The sequence below is a fragment of the Mya arenaria genome, chromosome 5 (assembly GCF_026914265.1).
Source record: "Mya arenaria isolate MELC-2E11 chromosome 5, ASM2691426v1".
Classification (NCBI taxonomy): Eukaryota; Metazoa; Mollusca; class Bivalvia; order Myida; family Myidae; genus Mya; species Mya arenaria.
In genome coordinates this window covers 50,685,668-50,703,913 of record NC_069126.1, presented here as the reverse complement: position 1 = coordinate 50,703,913, position 18,246 = coordinate 50,685,668, and the positions used below count along the sequence as shown (strand labels likewise).

At 35.7% G+C, this 18,246-nt stretch overlaps 1 protein-coding gene and 1 long non-coding RNA gene across 3 annotated transcripts in view; both read right to left on the bottom strand.

Moving 5' to 3' along the window:
* Positions 1 to 635: 635 nt before the first annotated feature.
* The window catches only part of LOC128235346 (hemicentin-2-like), a 29,272-nt gene continuing 11,661 nt past the window's right edge, over positions 636 to 18,246 (bottom strand). Inside the window, exons 6-15 of the mRNA XM_052950160.1 lie at positions 17,897 to 18,187; positions 13,763 to 14,044; positions 10,177 to 10,464; positions 9,626 to 9,946; positions 6,908 to 7,042; positions 5,633 to 5,654; positions 2,000 to 2,088; positions 1,643 to 1,658; positions 1,240 to 1,319; positions 636 to 988 (exon numbers count right to left, since the gene is read on the bottom strand). Of these exons, the coding sequence (XP_052806120.1) occupies positions 1,271 to 1,319; positions 1,643 to 1,658; positions 2,000 to 2,088; positions 5,633 to 5,654; positions 6,908 to 7,042; positions 9,626 to 9,946; positions 10,177 to 10,464; positions 13,763 to 14,044; positions 17,897 to 18,187 (1,493 nt within the window). The 3' untranslated portion in view covers positions 636 to 988; positions 1,240 to 1,270. The remainder of the gene's footprint in view (positions 989 to 1,239; positions 1,320 to 1,642; positions 1,659 to 1,999; positions 2,089 to 5,632; positions 5,655 to 6,907; positions 7,043 to 9,625; positions 9,947 to 10,176; positions 10,465 to 13,762; positions 14,045 to 17,896; positions 18,188 to 18,246) is intronic.
* Positions 11,652 to 13,402, bottom strand: LOC128235347 (uncharacterized). 2 transcript variants are annotated; one of them, XR_008261193.1, is made up of 2 exons: positions 13,074 to 13,402; positions 11,652 to 12,243 (listed from the first exon to the last, which is right to left on the bottom strand). It is a non-coding gene; the product is annotated as an uncharacterized LOC128235347 (long non-coding RNA). The 2 variants fall into 2 exon arrangements; XR_008261194.1 differs by lacking the exon at positions 13,074 to 13,402 and adding an exon at positions 12,326 to 12,411.

Sequence of the window (18,246 nt, the reverse complement as noted above, 5' to 3'; positions counted from 1 at the left end):
CCCTTCCCTGTCTCTTATTAAATTCGAGTGGTATGTAGCCATCGACAGGGGAGGGGGCGTGTTTATGAGAAAACTGCGCTTCTTTCTCAACTCCGCGCATACACATATGTCATTTATCAAACTGGTTAACCTAAGGAAACCATTTTACTCAGCGGTTGTGACATTCATTTTTTTTTTCAAAAATCCACTTATATTATTAGTTAATGCATTTTATTATATGCATGTATTCTATTATATATACTTTATTTTATTGCATACACATCATGCATTTTCTTATAAAAATAAAATGGAATAAATATTCGAATTTCAATGTGGCTTGGAATCAAATATCTGCTGCATTGAAAACAACAAATATCAACGTTCACCATCAGTCTCATCGCAAATAAAGCAGCAGGACACAGTTAAAGTGTGGTAGTTTCAAATATGGAGGCTGTATATTTTGTCTGGCAAATGTGGGCATTTCCTGTGCCTACAAATACTATAATGGTAATAACTTAGTTAAATGACACTTTTCTACTGAATTTCTTGGAGGTTTTACTCTAAACTGTGTTGGACACGCCTCCAAGTTCGAATCTGTGTTTTGATGTAAACCTGCTGTCGACTACCGGCTGGTATAATAAATTTTAGAGTTTAGGTGCATTGGTACAAGATTTAATGAGGGTCAATTATTCAAGACGTAAAACTAGATCATAAAATATTTGTGTAAAAAAAGTTAATATTCACTTTTTATCTAACCGTGTAATTTATCAAATAAGAATACATGCTCCCTTATTTCTCTTCACTGATGTTTCCTTACAAAAATCCATCAGTTTGTAATATTTAGTTATTAATCGTTCAGCGATACGTTCACTTAAAAATACATAACAGTATTTCCCTGGAAAACACAATTACACTGTCAAATATAGCATGTTTGTATCCTCAAAAGACGTTACAGTGGGTTATCCTCCCGGTTGTCGCTTCATAATAGTGTTGTTCTAAACGGTGTGCTCTGCAAACAAATAAAGTAAAATTATATACGTTTCGAACGATACAGATTATTGGTTGTTCTATTGAACAATTTTTGTATATTTTTATTTAGGGATTAGTGAATACTCGGTGTACCCACGATTTCATTGTGTAAAATGGTACAGAATGGCATAATTGAGTGCTCGTTTAGTGTGTGAATCAAAGAAACAAAAATGATATTTTTCTATATATTATGTAACCTATAGGCTAGCAAAAGCTAAGTCACAGTAATACCTTTCCTGACACTTTCGACGTTAACATAGGACTATGAACTTGGCTCATCCGACGGCGTGTACACCTGCGAATTGTCGAGTCTGAAATATAACATGTATGTACATTAATTTGTCACTTTGGGCTGGTATCGACACACATGCAGACGTGTTTATCTTGTTATTATAGTCAATGCAACGTTATTGTGTAATTATAACTATTATCTCTGTTAAAAAAGCAATCAGCTTTAATGAGTCTTAAGTGATCGTTACCCTTAAGAGACAGAGGAAATGCAACATATACATTAGTTGTGACTTTGTCAATGTATATCATACACAACACATACAATATCAGTATATAGTATAAAATATGTGCACATACTTACGTCTTACAGTTTCAGTGCATTATTTTAATTGGTTTAACATACCTATTGGTTCCATGTTCTGTAAAACAATACCGAAAATTACTAAAAGAGCTGGATGATAAGCAATTAAAACTCGTATACACGGACATCAATGCGTTTGAGGTTTCAACAAGGAAAGTGATATTCTCTACTTTACCACAAAGGTTTCATATTTGAAGGAACACATTTGAAGTTGGACTTCTGTTATAATTATTGATATGAATAACAAGAAAATATGTAAACTAATCGGGGCATCACGATTCAAATTTCACACAATTCTAAACTGATTCTAGATCCGTTATGCACAAAATGGTTATATAAACTAGAAGAGAAAACACCAACTTATGGGATATTGTTATTTAAGAGGATCCTGGTACTAACTAAGTACGTCGTATCCTAGTGTTGCAGTTGTCATGGAAATATCCTCGTATGTCTGAGCTGCGTTAGGTTCAGCATTTTCTGCAGAGGATCTGAACAGGTAAGAGAAAAATAATTGGCATCAACTCACCCATGTCGTTCTGTGGTTTATATTTAAATTTATTATGAAAATTCGGAAAATACAGTGATCCTCGTTCCTGACATAAGTCGTGTTATATAAATGAATAACTATTGTTTAAATCATGATATTCATAGCAAAAAATGTTCACAATATAACAACCCTCTGACATTGAAAATACTCATAATCTATATTTAGGATCCATTTGTTGTTTATTTTAAATACATATTGTTATTGAATTTGATAATATACTTTGAAATTATACTAGTTGTTCGGACACACAGTTGTTCGGAAAAAGGGGAAGACAACACGTATACAATATTAATGACTACATGGCCGATTATTTACAGACTTTTCGGTAATTTAACAATGCGTAAGCATTGTTTAAGACTCCGAACGTTTTTCTTTTCAGAAAAGTGCTGTTAATCTTGTCAAGTCAGGGCACGGACCTTTGCTAATATTGTTATGACTTGTTGCCCAACCCATTAATATATATGCATCGGAAGTGTTAGTATATAATTGTAAATGCTTAATATATTTATATATATGCAATACAATAAGGTAAAACCAAACTTGTCAAGATAATTGTTTCCGATATTTTATCCCGCTTAAACAAGTTCGGAGACTAGTCCTTGACTGTTGTATTCTGACCTATGCCTGAGACACAAACTTGAGTTATGTTGTGTTGTGACCTTCCTGAGAAACAAACCGGAGTTCTGTTGTATTTCGACCAACGCCTGAGACCAAACCGGAGTTTTGGTGTATTCTGGCCTATGCTAGAGACACAAACCAGAGTTATGTCGTATTCTGACCAACGCCTGAGACACAAACCGGAGTTCTGGTGTATTCTGACCAACGCCTGAGACACAAACCGGAGTTCTGGTGTATTCTGACCTATGTCTGCGTCACAAACCGGAATTCTGTGGTATTCTGACCTATGTCTGCGACACAAACCGAAGTTCTGTGGTATTCTGACCTATGCCTGAGATACAAACCGGAGTTCTGGTATATTCTGACCTATGCCTGAGACACAAACTAGAGTTATGTGGCATTCTGGCCAACGCCTGTGGCGCAAACCGGAGTTATGGTGTATTCTGACCTATGCCAGAGACACAAACTAGAGTTCTTGTGTATTCTGACCTATGCCTGAGCCACAAACCATAGTTCAGGTGTATTCTGACCTACGCTAGAGACACAGACCGGAGTTCTGTGGTATTCTGACCTATGCCTGAGATACAAACCGGAGTTCTGTGGTATTCTGATCTATACCTGAGACACAAACCAGATTTCTGTGGCATTCTGACCTATGCCTAACACACAAACCGGAGTTCTCTGGTATTCTGACCTATGCCTGAGATAAAAACCGGAGTTCTGTGGTATTCTGACTTATGCCTGAGATACAAACCGGAGTTATGTGATATTCTGATCTATGCCTGAGACACAAACCAGATTTCTGTGGCATTCTGACCTATGCCTGACACACAAACCGGAGTTCTGTGGTATTCTGACCTATGCCTGAGATAAAAAGCGGAGTTCTGTGGTATTCTGACCTATGCCTGAGATCCAAACCGGAGTTCTGTGGTATTCTGATCTATGCCTGAGACACAAACCAGATTTCTATGGCATTCTGACCTATGCCTGACACACAAACTGTAGTTCTGTGGTATTCTGACCTATCCTGAGATAAAACCCGGAGTTCTGTGGTATTCTGAGCTATGCCTGAGATGCAAACCGGAGTTCTGTGGTATTCTGACCTATGCCTGAGATACAAACCGGAGTTCTGTGGTATTCCGATCTATGCCTGAGACACAAACCGGAGTTCTGTGGTATTCTGATCTATGCCTCAGATACAAACCGGAGTTCTGTGGTATTCTGACCTATGCCTGAGATACAAACCGGAGTTCTGTGGTATTCTGATCTATACCTGAGACACAAACCAGATTTCTGTGGCATTCTGACCTATGCCTAACACACAAACCGGAGTTCTCTGGTATTCTGACCTATGCCTGAGATAAAAACCGGAGTTCTGTGGTATTCTGACTTATGCCTGAGATACAAACCGGAGTTATGTGATATTCTGATCTATGCCTGAGACACAAACCAGATTTCTGTGGCATTCTGACCTATGCCTGACACACAAACCGGAGTTCTGTGGTATTCTGACCTATGCCTGAGATAAAAAGCGGAGTTCTGTGGTATTCTGACCTATGCCTGAGATCCAAACCGGAGTTCTGTGGTATTCTGATCTATGCCTGAGACACAAACCAGATTTCTGTGGCATTCTGACCTATGCCTGACACACAAACTGTAGTTCTGTGGTATTCTGACCTATCCTGAGATAAAACCCGGAGTTCTGTGGTATTCTGAGCTATGCCTGAGATGCAAACCGGAGTTCTGTGGTATTCTGACCTATGCCTGAGACACAAACCGGAGTTCTGTGGTATTCTGATCTATGCCTCAGATACAAACCGGAGTTCTGTGGTATTCTGACCTATGCCTGAGATACAAACCGGAGTTCTGTGGTATTCCGATCTATGCCTGAGACACAAACCGGAGTTCTGTGGTATTCTGATCTATGCCTCAGATACAAACCGGAGTTCTGTGGTATTCTGACCTATGCCTGAGATACAAACCGGAGTTCTGTGGTATTCCGATCTATGCCTGAGACACAAACCGGAGTTCTGTGGTATTCTGATCTATGCCTCAGATACAAACCGGAGTTCTGTGGTATTCTGACCTATGCCTGAGATACAAACCGGAGTTCTGTGGTATTCTGACCTATGCCTGAGATACAAACCGGAGTTCTGTGGTATTCCGATCTATGCCTGAGACACAAACCAGAGTTCTGTGGTATTCTGATCTATGCCTCAGATACAAACCGGAGTTCTGTGGTATTCTGACCTATGCCTGAGATACAAACCGGAGTTCTGTGGTATTCTGATCTATGCCTGAGACACAAACCGGAGTTCTGTGGTATTCTAACCTATCCTGAGATACAACCCGGAGTTATGTTGTATTCTGACCTATGTCTGCGACACAAACCGGAGTTCTGTGGTATTCTGACCTATGACTGAGACACAAACCGGAGTGCTGCGGTATTCTGACCAACGCCTGAGACACAAACCGGAGTTGGATTCTGACCAACGCATGAGACACAAACCGGAGTTATGTTGGATTCTGACCTATGCCTGAGACACATACCGGAGTTATGTTGTATTCTGACCTATGCCTGAGACACAAAGCGGAGTTCTGTGGTATTCTGACCAACGCTTGAGACACAAACCGGAGTTATGTTGGATTCTTACCAACGCCTGAGACATAAACCGGAGTTATGTTGGATTCTGACCTATGCCTGAGACACAAACCGGAGTTATGTTGTATTCTGACCTATGCCTGAGACACATACCGGTGTTCTATTGTATTCTGACCTATGGTTTAGGCACAAATCGATATCCAGTAAATAAATCAGTCATAATTTACATGTTTGAACTTAAATTCACATAACTGTATATACTTACACGGATTTTCCAGAAGGAACATCTGCAAGAAAGATGGCTGTTAATTGAAAGAAAAGATGTTGACTCAGTGAACATACGAGGGTCAGACAGTATTTAATGCAACTGAAGGTATTTTATGGTTAATTTGAAATATTTAAATTTTAGTATTAGAGAGCAATTAATAATCTAATATAAGTCTATTACGATGATTTTTGCTGCACCCTTTATATCCATCGAAATGACACTGCATTACGTTTAACGTATTTTAGAGACACAATTTATTTTTTTATACTTGAAACAATCAAATACAGTCATGGAACTCTGTGATATTGACCTCATTCAGTCATTTTGACTTGTCATCCTATCGCGGAGTTCTAATGACTTTAATAGCATATGATTTAAACATAATGTAAACAGTATTCTAAACCAAACTTGTCTTTCGTATTGCAAATACAATTATATGAAACGTATATGTATCCGTAACAGAAAACAACCTAATTGTCAGTCATCGACTTTTGCTGTTTATGTACAAGCGTGCCAAAGTGTGCACCGAAATTTAATCATGTAAATAACCGGTACACTTAGTATATGCACTGTTTTTTAACATAGACACGTTAAAATTAATAATAATTGTTTCAGTTTCGTATTGCGTCATTGGTATAAGGTTCTAAGGGTACAATCAAGAATATTTAAAAATCTAAACATTTAAAATTTACTGATGTAAGTCACTAAGATATTTAAACAAGACAGTAAGTCATTACTATACATAGCTAGTCGTTTAAACGAGTTACTAGATTACCAGTCGTTTTTGCGAGTATGTCAGCAGTTTAGTATATTAAATCGTTATAACGGGATATCAAAGGAGCTAGAAATATTAATTCACGTGAATGAGTGCTTAATGTTTACCATAATCACACGTCACACCGTTCGATTGTTAACAGGATTAACAAAAAAATGTTTTGTGAATTCTCGTACTACGTGCACAATATGAACACCTAACATGACTAGAGTTATGTTGTATAATGTAAACAATGCAGGTATTATTGAACACATGTTTGTTTTTAGCTCTGTTTTTTGTTATTTACGGTCAAGTCCTGGTTGATGGTCGCAATGCCAATATACGTAGAATAAGGACTCTTGGGCACTTATCGTATTGCAGTAGTATGAAGAAAAGAAAAATAAGACAATATTCCAGTTCGGTTCCTTCCCTACAATTATACATGACTACTATATAACCCACCTCGTATGTATTGTTTGGTTCTCAATAAAAGCAAGTTTTTTTAAATATCTACATACCGCTTTTTCGTACAATGATACAATTCACTCTATATTTCCGTCTAAGAAAAACCACGATCACAACTATGGATGCTAGCGCTCCGACACTTCCTCCAACAGCACCGCCAATAACTGCACCAGCACTCGGACTTGACTCTGAACAAAGTGATTTTTAATCAGAGACTTGTAGTTTAATTTTGTTTATCAAAGAAAACACTGCCATTTTAATTGTAATTGCGAAGTTATTTATATCATGAGACCAATTGACAAACACGCACCCAATTCTGACACTAATGACCATCGCTTGAAACGTGCATCTGTATGTATCCTAGTGTAGTGTGAATATTAGGATCAATATTAAATGTAATAATGATTTGTATTTGTCTATCAGTTGTATTTTCTAAATAATCTTAAAGCAACATCAATTGAACAAGTAAAGTTGCTGTAAATTTGATTAATAACCGTTATTAGTCCATATAAATACATATCAAAATTGATATGAACAAATACAGAAACACGCTCAGTAGCAAAAGTTAAAGGGTTAACGTCAAAGATAAAGAACAAACAAACACAGAATTACAAGCAAGAAACATGGAACAACAGCACAAAACTCCACAATATAAAAAACCAGGTGTGTTTATCGAGGATTGTTAGGTACCGCCTTGGAACGGTCAGTAAAATAAATTTGCTTAAAGTTTAAACCAGTTTGCGTGCACAACCTCATTCTTATCCCAACAATCCTGAATAAAGTAAAAAGTAAAAGGTAAAACTTTTATGCATTAACACTTAAAATGCCTGTAACGTGTTACAGACGTTTGGATGAGTTCGTGATTGCTCTAGAAGACGTTATGTTTATAATAACCTATAATGAACTTAGACGGCGCTACCTGAATGGAAACCATCTTTAGGGGGATGAAATACCAGAGAGCATCCAACACTAACACGTAAAATACATCATTTTTTTTTCAAAATTAATACAACAACACGAGCATATATAATCATCATCATTTTATCGTAATATGCAATGCTGAATAAATCTCAAATGAATTTCATCTTGAAAAGTAACAAGAAGTATCTTTAAAAAGATAATCGGCCGTGGTAAACCAGCAGAATGACTATTGTCTGAAGTGTTTGAATGTTCGACATGTTATAGAGATTGTTTTAGGTTCAATTGGTGTAGGGTTTTTCCTGAGTCAGTGCAGCTTCTTGAAAGGAATATCATAGCCATGCTAAGTATTACAGAGTACTGTAATGCTTGACTAAACACGAGTAATTTTTCAATACAGGACTGCTTCCCCTCCCCCCCCCCAAAAAAAAAGGTATGAAAACGCCATGTGCTGTATTATTAGATGTTTTGTAGCTAGTTTAAAATATCATTAAAAAATAATGTTCAACACACTAACAGTACATATTTAAACATAAAATAACTCTTCAAACTACTTTTCTTTCAGTAGTAAGACTTTTTTGTACCTAGTATATTGTCAGCAATTGGTCAGCAGCATCCATCTGATTCAAAATTATAAACTAATTGGTAAGCACTTTAGCACGATCACGTTTTTGTTAAGTAGGTCTCAACGTAAGGCAGGAAAAAAAGCATGAACGAATTATACCAAAAAAAAAATAATCAAATGTACACAATATTAGCGTTTAACTCGTTGTGTTTACCCTAAAACGATGATATGTCTTACTTTTCTGGAAAAATCATTCACAGAAAAATGAAATTGTTCAACTTTTAAACAATCAGAGATCTAAAGAGCTTCTTTTTGATACTCCATTATGGTTGTAGACCTATTTTATAATCACAAAATGTATTTCTAGTTTTAGTTTATAATGGCCAATGGATATCTTAAATTTAATTCAGTTCATTTCTGCAAAATTTACAGGAAGTCAGGGTGAATTCAGACTGCCTTACAGCCGAAAAACATATAAATATATGTAACACTTTAAACTATTACTAATATGTGTTAAAAATCTCAAATTGGAGCATAAAATTCTATTTACCAAAATTATAACAATATTCCCTTAATACATTAGTAACAGTTTGATTCCGTCTGTTAAATAATGTCCAATGGCATACATTTTAATGGATTTGTAATGTATGTATAGTGGATTCTGCTCTGTCGGAAGTGTTATTGAAGTCAAAGGGATATTATTCAAATAATAATCGAAATCAATCATGTGACTTATACTATTCGTTAAAGGCATTTTATGGAAAGAAATCTAATAATTGTAGAAGGTAATATAGCCAAGCACCTGTAGCCAATTCAAACACAATAGTCTTACTTGAATTCGCTTTAGATCAGTGGTGCTCACCATTAAAAACATACAAATATTCTAAAAAACACACCTAAAAAATTGAAAACTGTATGATTTGAATGCAATGATATGCTGTTCATGTCTCGAACAAAAGAACTTCCACTGGTGATTGTAATGACACATTTTTATGACAATGCCATTAATAAAATAAAATTCTGAAACTTTTTTTGTTAATACTTTTAATAGAAGGAGACTGACTTTCAAATGATTGAGCTTCATTTGAAGATTTTCCTTTATTTGTGCAACTTTACGTTCATCGTCGAATTTTGTCTCATCTTTCATGTGTTTAAATCATGTATAAACAAAGTAATATATCCTCACCAAATGATTCGTATCAATAGAGATCTGTCAGAATAACTAATATCATATATATAAAAAAATGTGATTTAATTTTATCAACTAGATTCTATACACAAAACGAACCTTGCAACTGAAGATGGAATACTTCAGAAGTACGTCCTACTTCATTGCTCACGTTAACTCTATAGTATCCAAAGTCGACTTCCTGCACGCTGGTCAAAAATAGGCTTGTCTGGAGTTTATCCACTGAGACAACTATCTCAACGTTCTGTGTGTTATGTAGGACTTCCCATACATTCCCAGTCATGTCTTGTTTCTCCCATTTAAAGTCTGATGTATCAGGGCGCGGATAGGCTACCAGGTTGAAGGTCAAACTTGCGGGTACGTCGGTAACGCTGGTCACATGATAAACTGATGGTGAGTCTGTGGAAGCACGCGGAGAGCCTATAAATGAACAATCACTACCATAAGTTTGCCTTCTAACTTAACCACTTAACACATGTATTGAAGAATTAGCAATAGGTTGAACAGCGAGTTCAATGCAAAGAGGTAATTTGTAGCATTTAATTTAAGATTTGATATATAATCTGGATACTTTCAGCGTGACGATATTATATACATGTTGTTATGCAATCAGAATATACTTTACAAACTTCATTGGGCCACATACATACATTTGACAAAAACTGGCAATGTCTTCATAGCAGGGGTGGAGTCGTGGACGTTACGTCCCGTACACGTGTATATGCCGTCATCTTCACATTTACTTTCTCCGATCACAAGAGTAAGATTCTGTGCATTGCTTTTGTGTTTGAGAGATCGTCCATCCTTCAGTATCTCAATATATGAACCAGGGTTACTATCTACAGTACAATGAAAGCTAACACGAGAACCTTCAACTAATACCAAATCATCATTGCCTTCAAGATTCGTTATAGCAAAGTCTGTGATTGAAGCACCATCTGAAATATTTTATATTATAGTGTTATAACGACTGCACGATTCAATGTTTAAATAAATGTTTTAAATGTTTAAATGAAATAATACATAGATACAAACATTATATCGACGAACTAATTGAAACTCCAAAATTGACCTTACGACAGGATTTGATTGACAGGTCCTATCAGCCAATCAGAATGTAGGGCTGATAAGCCGTGTTGCTATCAGCCATTTTGTCCGTCAAACTGACCTGAGTCCGTCATATACATGCGCTGGCAATTCCTCGCCTTTTTAAGTATTATGGTAAAAAGGTGTTGTCATGGCACTTGTAATTCGGATACAAGGTAGCCAGGCCGACTAAAGATGGCTTCCAATTCGTTCCGTATTCGAAACCAGCGAGTTATTTAGAAAAATGCAAGTGCTGTATCAGACTCTGTGGAAGACCTCATCAACAGCTGAACTTGGAAATTTTGAAAGATCGTTCAAAGGCGAAACATCTATACGTCTGTACAAAAGTATTTTTTTGAACAAAACTACTTATTTCAATCCACTCAAAATTTATTTAATACTGAAATTGTCCGTGCATGACCTAAATAAGTGTTACTATTTTTAAACTATAAACATCGTACATTTATGCTTTGGCTTGTGTTGTCTAATCGGCATTAATGGCCATTTAATATCAGGTTCAACATGGACACGATTGATTTCATTCAAGATAGAGGTATTTTTGTCGATACCGTTATGTAGTTTGTATTAACTGCTTTGCTTTCAAAGTAAATCAGGAAATATCGTACAACTAAATTTTTGTCCGAACCATCGCATGCTTCCGAATCTCATCTACTCGTATGGTTCCTATGTAAACAATGACTTTTGTAGCTGTCATTCCGACACATTTCATAGATTTCTTATTTTCATATCAGCACTTTGTCGACGGGAAATCCAATCAAGAAAACCCTGACCCTCAAGCAGCTACTGTATTTGACCAGCTCACACCAGCTATGCCTCCTCCAAAACTCAGATAAATATTTGAGCCACCAAAACAAAACGAGAACAGATCGGTCTGAATCGTTAAGGTATTATTTTCTGTATAAAACAATTTATTTCACTGTACATTTAAATCAATTATTATGTTCATTAGAACTTGATTCTGCCAAACATGTGCTGTAAAGACTTAGACTTATTATGAATAAAGAACAAGTCAAACATGTACATATTTTCATTGTTATTCTTATATTTTGGGCCATTTACGTAAATCTACAATATTTAATGATAGTTCATCCAATGTTCAGAGTCCGGATCACATGCACACTCGATTAACAGTATTCTTAAAGTTGCACTCTCACAGAATTCTAGTTGGACACTTTTTGTCTCAGAATCGGCTTATTTTGGCATTCTTTAAATTAAGACCTAATATATAAATCACAAAGCAAACTTCTCCGAGCCAAAATATGATAAATGCAATCGAATCCTGTGTAAGTTGTCAAAGTGATCAATCTGTGAAAGTGCAGCTTTAACAGTGAAAAATAACTTCTGCTAATGCTATATATTTTAAAATATATTTGCCATTGCAATAAAGAGATATTCACCTACAATATCATACATAAACACCAAAGAAATATCAAAGTTTAAGTAATGTTTGCAGAACAACAATGTATTTAATAAATCTGATATTAAATATGCAACAACTGGTGTTATACTCCAGAACTGAAGCTAACATCATAGAGGTACATCCTTCCAAGAATCCATCAAAACAACATGCTGAACAACTTCAAGAACTCTCTTCAAAAGACCACACTTTCCTGAAATAAATAAAAGCAAAGTAAAACTTTTGTACAGCAAAGTAAAACTAAATGTTATAAAAAGCTTTAAAATAGGTCCTACCGATTATTTGCAAAACTTGTCATCACTGGTTTTCTCTTGCGGTTGACATTGCCTGGACTGGCAAATATCATGTGTGTGTGGGGGGGGGGGGGGGGGTCCGGTCTTATGCTAGGTCCCCTGTGGCGGTAGGCTTGTTGAAGACAATAATAAGGGGACTTCCTTATCTCCATCAATCAGAATACTTTAATGGTGTCAACGGTAAATAGCAGGAGACCCTCAACCAGCCTTAACCGGTAAATGGGGGGAGGGTAGTGTGTGTGGGTTAGAACCAGCTGCCCGGTCAGCTTAGTTGGTTAGAGTGCCGGGCTAGTGTTCTGGTGGTTGTGAGTGCGAGCCCCACACCGGGGGCACTTTTCCTCCCAGGTCTACTTTTACAGCCAGAGTGTGTGAACATGTTCCACAATTTCCGTAAGAACAAAAATCAAAGCATGTGAATGTTTGAGCAATGCAAAAGTTACAGATTGGTATCACCCACGATTGTCACTTGTCAACTATTACATTATTATTCATAAGGGAGAGTGTTCAATCGCTTAGAACTGAAACTTTTTATGCATAACCCCAATAAACCATTTCTGCTCATACTATAGAATACAAGGTTATACTGTATAGCTGGCATGTAACTGTTATTTAATGTCACTTCCGGGTTCCCCATTCGGGCCATTTATGATTTACTCATATTGTGCGATGATTTAATCTTTGTTTAAACAATACTGTAAGAAGGACCGGTGTTATTAAAAGTTAAACTTACCCTTGTTTGCATTTACAGTATGCGTCACACACACGCTTTTCATTTGTATCGATGTCAATATTGACAACATGTCGGCTATCCGATTTTCTCTGACTTGGATAGATTTCACCACGTACATGTTAGATATCGTCATTTTCTAAAGATATATCGAGCCTTCCGATGTAGCAGCCAGTTACAAATTCCTTTGACTTCTATTTTTTTCGCATTGTAATGTCACATTTATGATAATTTGTCAGGAATATCGGAAAGCGAAACGACGCGAGACGCCATTACTTCCTCGTTTGTTTGACGGACATAGACAGAGTTCGCTCCCTTGATATCAGGGGGCGTGGCTTAGAAGCCGCTGTCGTAAGGTCAATTACAATTGTAATTCCGAGGTGACATATTTGATGATCATATTATATTTTTCGTAAAAACATTTATTTCATATTTAATTTGATAAGCATTTACACAAAAATTATTTTTTGACGCTTTGATCAATAGCAGTTTTGGTTAACAGCAATTATGCGCCCAATATGATTTGTGAAAAAAATACTTGCTTCAACGCACATACTATATCTGTTGAAGCTCAATGTATGTTCATTTTTGAAGGTAAGAAGTTTTAATTAATACACATGTAGCTTGAATAAGATTCAGCGTGCATCGGACGGATTCGAGACCGTATAAAATTAATTTCAAGAAATACTTACACATTACTTTAATATTCAGTGTGCCCGATACGGATTTAGACTCGTCGTTGTATCCGGTCGGGTTGAGCGTGTTCGAGGCCACGCACGTCCTCGATGTGTCCGAGTTAGCAGTGAATGTCCACAGCTGACTAGCGCCATTCCAGGATGAGTACGAGGCAGCGGGTTTGCCGATGGATACACATGCGACGGTGACTGATTTGCCCCGAATGACAGAGAGGCTGTTTCCTGTAATACGCGGCCCAGTTGTTCCGCCGTTGTAAAAGGTGGGGCTGCTCGGGGGATCTGAGTATAATGAGAAAGCATATATAGCACGCCTTACAGATGAAATGAGTAAAGAAAAAAAGTGTTAAATATTCATTTTATGAATAAATAATTTTACAAGGAAAAAAGACAACAGAAGACACCTTCCAATCCATTTTCACAAAACAACTAAATATCTTTTACATAATATTATTTTAACAATTTATTTTGTTTTCCTTAAATGCCTAAAACTGAATGTAATTAAACACTTACAACAACAGAATATTTTATTTTATTTTATTTACAAGGAAAAAACACACTCGCAAAAGCACAATATTACTGTATTCGATATTTATAGAATAATTGTATGAACACGTCTTAAGTGTACATCGTACAACGCCTATAAATTTATTCGAAGTTCGAATTATGATTTCGAAGCATGGTTAGACAGAGTGTATGTGTATGGCATTCCAAGAAGTGCTCGTCATGATCCAGCGTTTTATGCAGTAATTTGTTAGTAATCAGTTTGCAGAATGTTATATTGTGCAAATATATTTTCATAGTTTTGCGATTTCATTTTTTCATAATTCGATAGCGATTTTGGTGGTTTAGTTTGACCTTCATAGTATGTATGTATTAAACAATAGGCCTTCATGCCAGGTCTGGTTACAACTTCTTTTAGTGTATGATACTGAGAGTTGCATGTCAATGGTACATAGCTTTTGGGACATCGGCTGGTGACAGTGATAATGTTGAAATATACATGATTATGATCATATTTGTTACCTTACCTTCTATCTTCTTCTCACTTTCCTTTTTACCTATTGTCTCAATATTTGACTACAATAACAAACAGAGCCCCTTCATGTTACTTCAACTCGAAATACTTCAGCAGTTCACTACAGTACATTTGCAACGCGATCACAAACACTTTGTATAATAAATATGTAATTTTGTAACATGATTATCTGACTTCAATTGCACTAGTAACCTTCTGTCTTTGTCAATGGATTAGCTTCTTAAATTTTACTTATTATCACTCTAACCAGATTTATACTGACATATATAGTTTCTCATATGTTAAACATATTTAATAATTCATTTTCTCTAACTATCGATGTACCAATTTACACAGTATATACGTGTTTTTCTGGAATCAATTAATTTATTTATAGTATTGTTTGCAGAAAATAAAAAAAAGGTTTCATACAAGCCTATGGCTTTCTCTTCAACTCTATATATCATATGTGTATGTTGTAAATGTGTATTTGTTATAAAAATTAAATACAGTTAAAACCATTTTGTTATCAATTGTGCATGGATAAAATGCAACCATGTGGAAAGGTTCTAACATGGTGTTTGTTGTTGTTAGTACAAGAATTTGCGCAAATTCTAGTGACCATCACTGGGTAAAGTATCCACATTGTTTGAACACCTAATATCGTACAGATTATAAGGTAGTCAATGATGATGTCCATTTACCTACATCGTTGTGTCATTCACAAGTTTGTTCCGTTTCGGAAAGCATTCAGGCAAACCATGTAAATTATATGAAGATGTGAAAATCGTTTTACTATCACAGTTGTCTAAGGTAACTTAATACGTTGTTTGTAACACAAACATACCAGTCCGAAAGAATAATAACATAAACAATGCTAAACAAAATATTTTTACCAAACATTTTATAACGTTTTGTGTTCGTTTTTTCCTCTATGCTCATTGTATATGCTGAGGTGTAATAGTTTAAAGAGGGATTCCAGCAAACTGTATTTCTATGATAGATATGGCATCAATTAGGTTATGATATTGTTGAACACTCTAGTCCTTCCCTTGTAATGATGTTATGTCATTTGTAAAACTCTAAAACAATGAATGTAAACGGTGAATGACATAATACAAAAGAACATTCCGTTCTGGAATGTGAGGGTTTTAATAGTGAGAGAGATCGACTGGATAACAATGGACTGCCGTGGTGATGACATATCTCACACAAACATTACCAGAAATAAACTTATATTTCATAAGCAACACAGGCTGTTTTGTTTAAAGCAAAACTTCATATAAAACTATTTTGATAGTTTCATCGTAAGTGTTTCGTCAAAATGCTTATTCGATCATGTATTTCCAAAGGTAAGTTTGGCCCTACCAGAAAAGTTATACTGAATTATGTAATAGAATATTTACAAGCGGTGACACTCGGCTTAAGATATTAGTGGTTGGTCGCGTTCTGTAGTGTAGCGGGCTAGTTTCTTCATAAACGCCGTAATGACTGGCATATACAAGTTTTACTTTTAAAACAATGAGCTTTCGCAAACGCACAAAATGGCTTTTATTTCAGGATAAATACACATTATACATATATATATATATATCCTTAAATTACTGTAAAAACGAATACATAAACAACAAACACTGCATTCAAAATGCAAATTCCGTGTATTACAAAAGCAACCACTGGATAGTACAGAAATATCAGATACAAATTTTACTCATGATATACTGTTTTACATTCGACAATCGTTTATTGCATTTAGGCCTAATATTTCCTTCCAAATTATAATAATCCTGAAATATAACAAATTTCTGAAAATCCCCGATTTAAATGACGGATAAAAAAAGACATTCATCCTAGTAAATGAAAATAATTGGTTTTAAAGTAAATTTATTTTTTCTCTCAGGCCAGAGTGACTTTGTTTTATAATATTGAAATAAAATGATAAAATGACATCTTTTATAAATATATATTCGCACTGCCAAAGATTGAAATGTACCAAGTACACCTAATAATCGTTTTAAAGTAAGGTTAAAAGGTTCGCTTAAATGATTAGCCAATTAAGTGTTGTGTCATAGAAATTATTTAAGTCATTATTTGCATTTATGTAAAGCTTATATAGCACCAAGAAGAAATATCTTCAACTTATTGACTTTTTAAAATTATTTAACATATGTTTTATATTTTTATCCTCTTAAATTGTTGTGCACGTAGGAACTTGAAATATATTTAACTGCTAAATAATCTTGCCATTTGACTATCATTAAGCATTGCTGATTTACATGTATGACAGTTCTGCCATTGTTTTAGTATCCATACAAAAGATCGGCATGTTGATTGGAAACATATTTTGCTCTGCACTTGCGACAAATAATAATTTATTTAACCAAATGAGAATAATTCGGAAATCGTCTATTATGATGTATACTTTTAAATATTTCGCATAGTATTCATAGAATATAAATGTATTCATAAAAGTATAAGTATCTATCATGTGTTTCCGGTACGGATAGAAACAATCCGACCCGAGGGCACGCGCGTAAGCCGGTAACGAGGCTTGGCGAGTTACCGGCCACGCAACGTGCCAGAGGGTCCGATTTTTCGATCCGGATCGGAAAAACTTGAAAATTTGATATTTTTTCTTGCATATATAAAATTATAAATTTGTGGAAAAAAATACGTAGGAAAACGCACTTTTGTACATTTCACGAAAAAGCGCATGCGACGTTGTTTACTGACGTCATAGGGCGAAGTAATTTTAAATGACTATTGAAGTCAAATAGGCCCTCTAAAAATCGCATTTTTCCGATTATTTATTTTCAATTTTAATTAAAAGTTTTGCATACTGATCTATTTGATTGCCCTTTATTGAAATGGTATAATATACTTTTCATAAATCATACAATAAAAGAAATAAGATGTGGCGCGTTGTTGCACGTGACTCATTGTGGGTGTAAGACGGGTATTTCCAGCACTGGTCACATAACCGGAAACACACGTCTGGTATGCAAGAACATTTATTCTGCCTAATGAAATAGGGACCTAAAAGATCGTAGCTATTTGTAAATCATCTCTGCTATACTGAGCGTTGATTCTTTAATAATTAGGTACAAGGCACTTACACAAAACTCTAACGTCGAATGGCGACTCACGTCTCCCCTGTTCAGTACTTCCGTTTGTAAATTGCATGCTGTTTTCCATGGTCAACGTTATCGTAGTTGTGTTCCGAATGAGCAGGTCAAGACTTTGTCCAAAAGTTGGAGTGGAAACTCTGGTTACAGACCACGAGTACCTGGATGGCGGGTTGCTATCACAGGAACAGTTGATTGTGATAGTGTTTCCTCGTATTGCTGATACGATGTCTGATAATATGGCAGTCGATCCGACGCGGCAACTCGGCGGATCCGGTGGATCTATGATAAACAGTATACCGATTTTACAATACTAACCGACATATTCTAATAACGCGTAC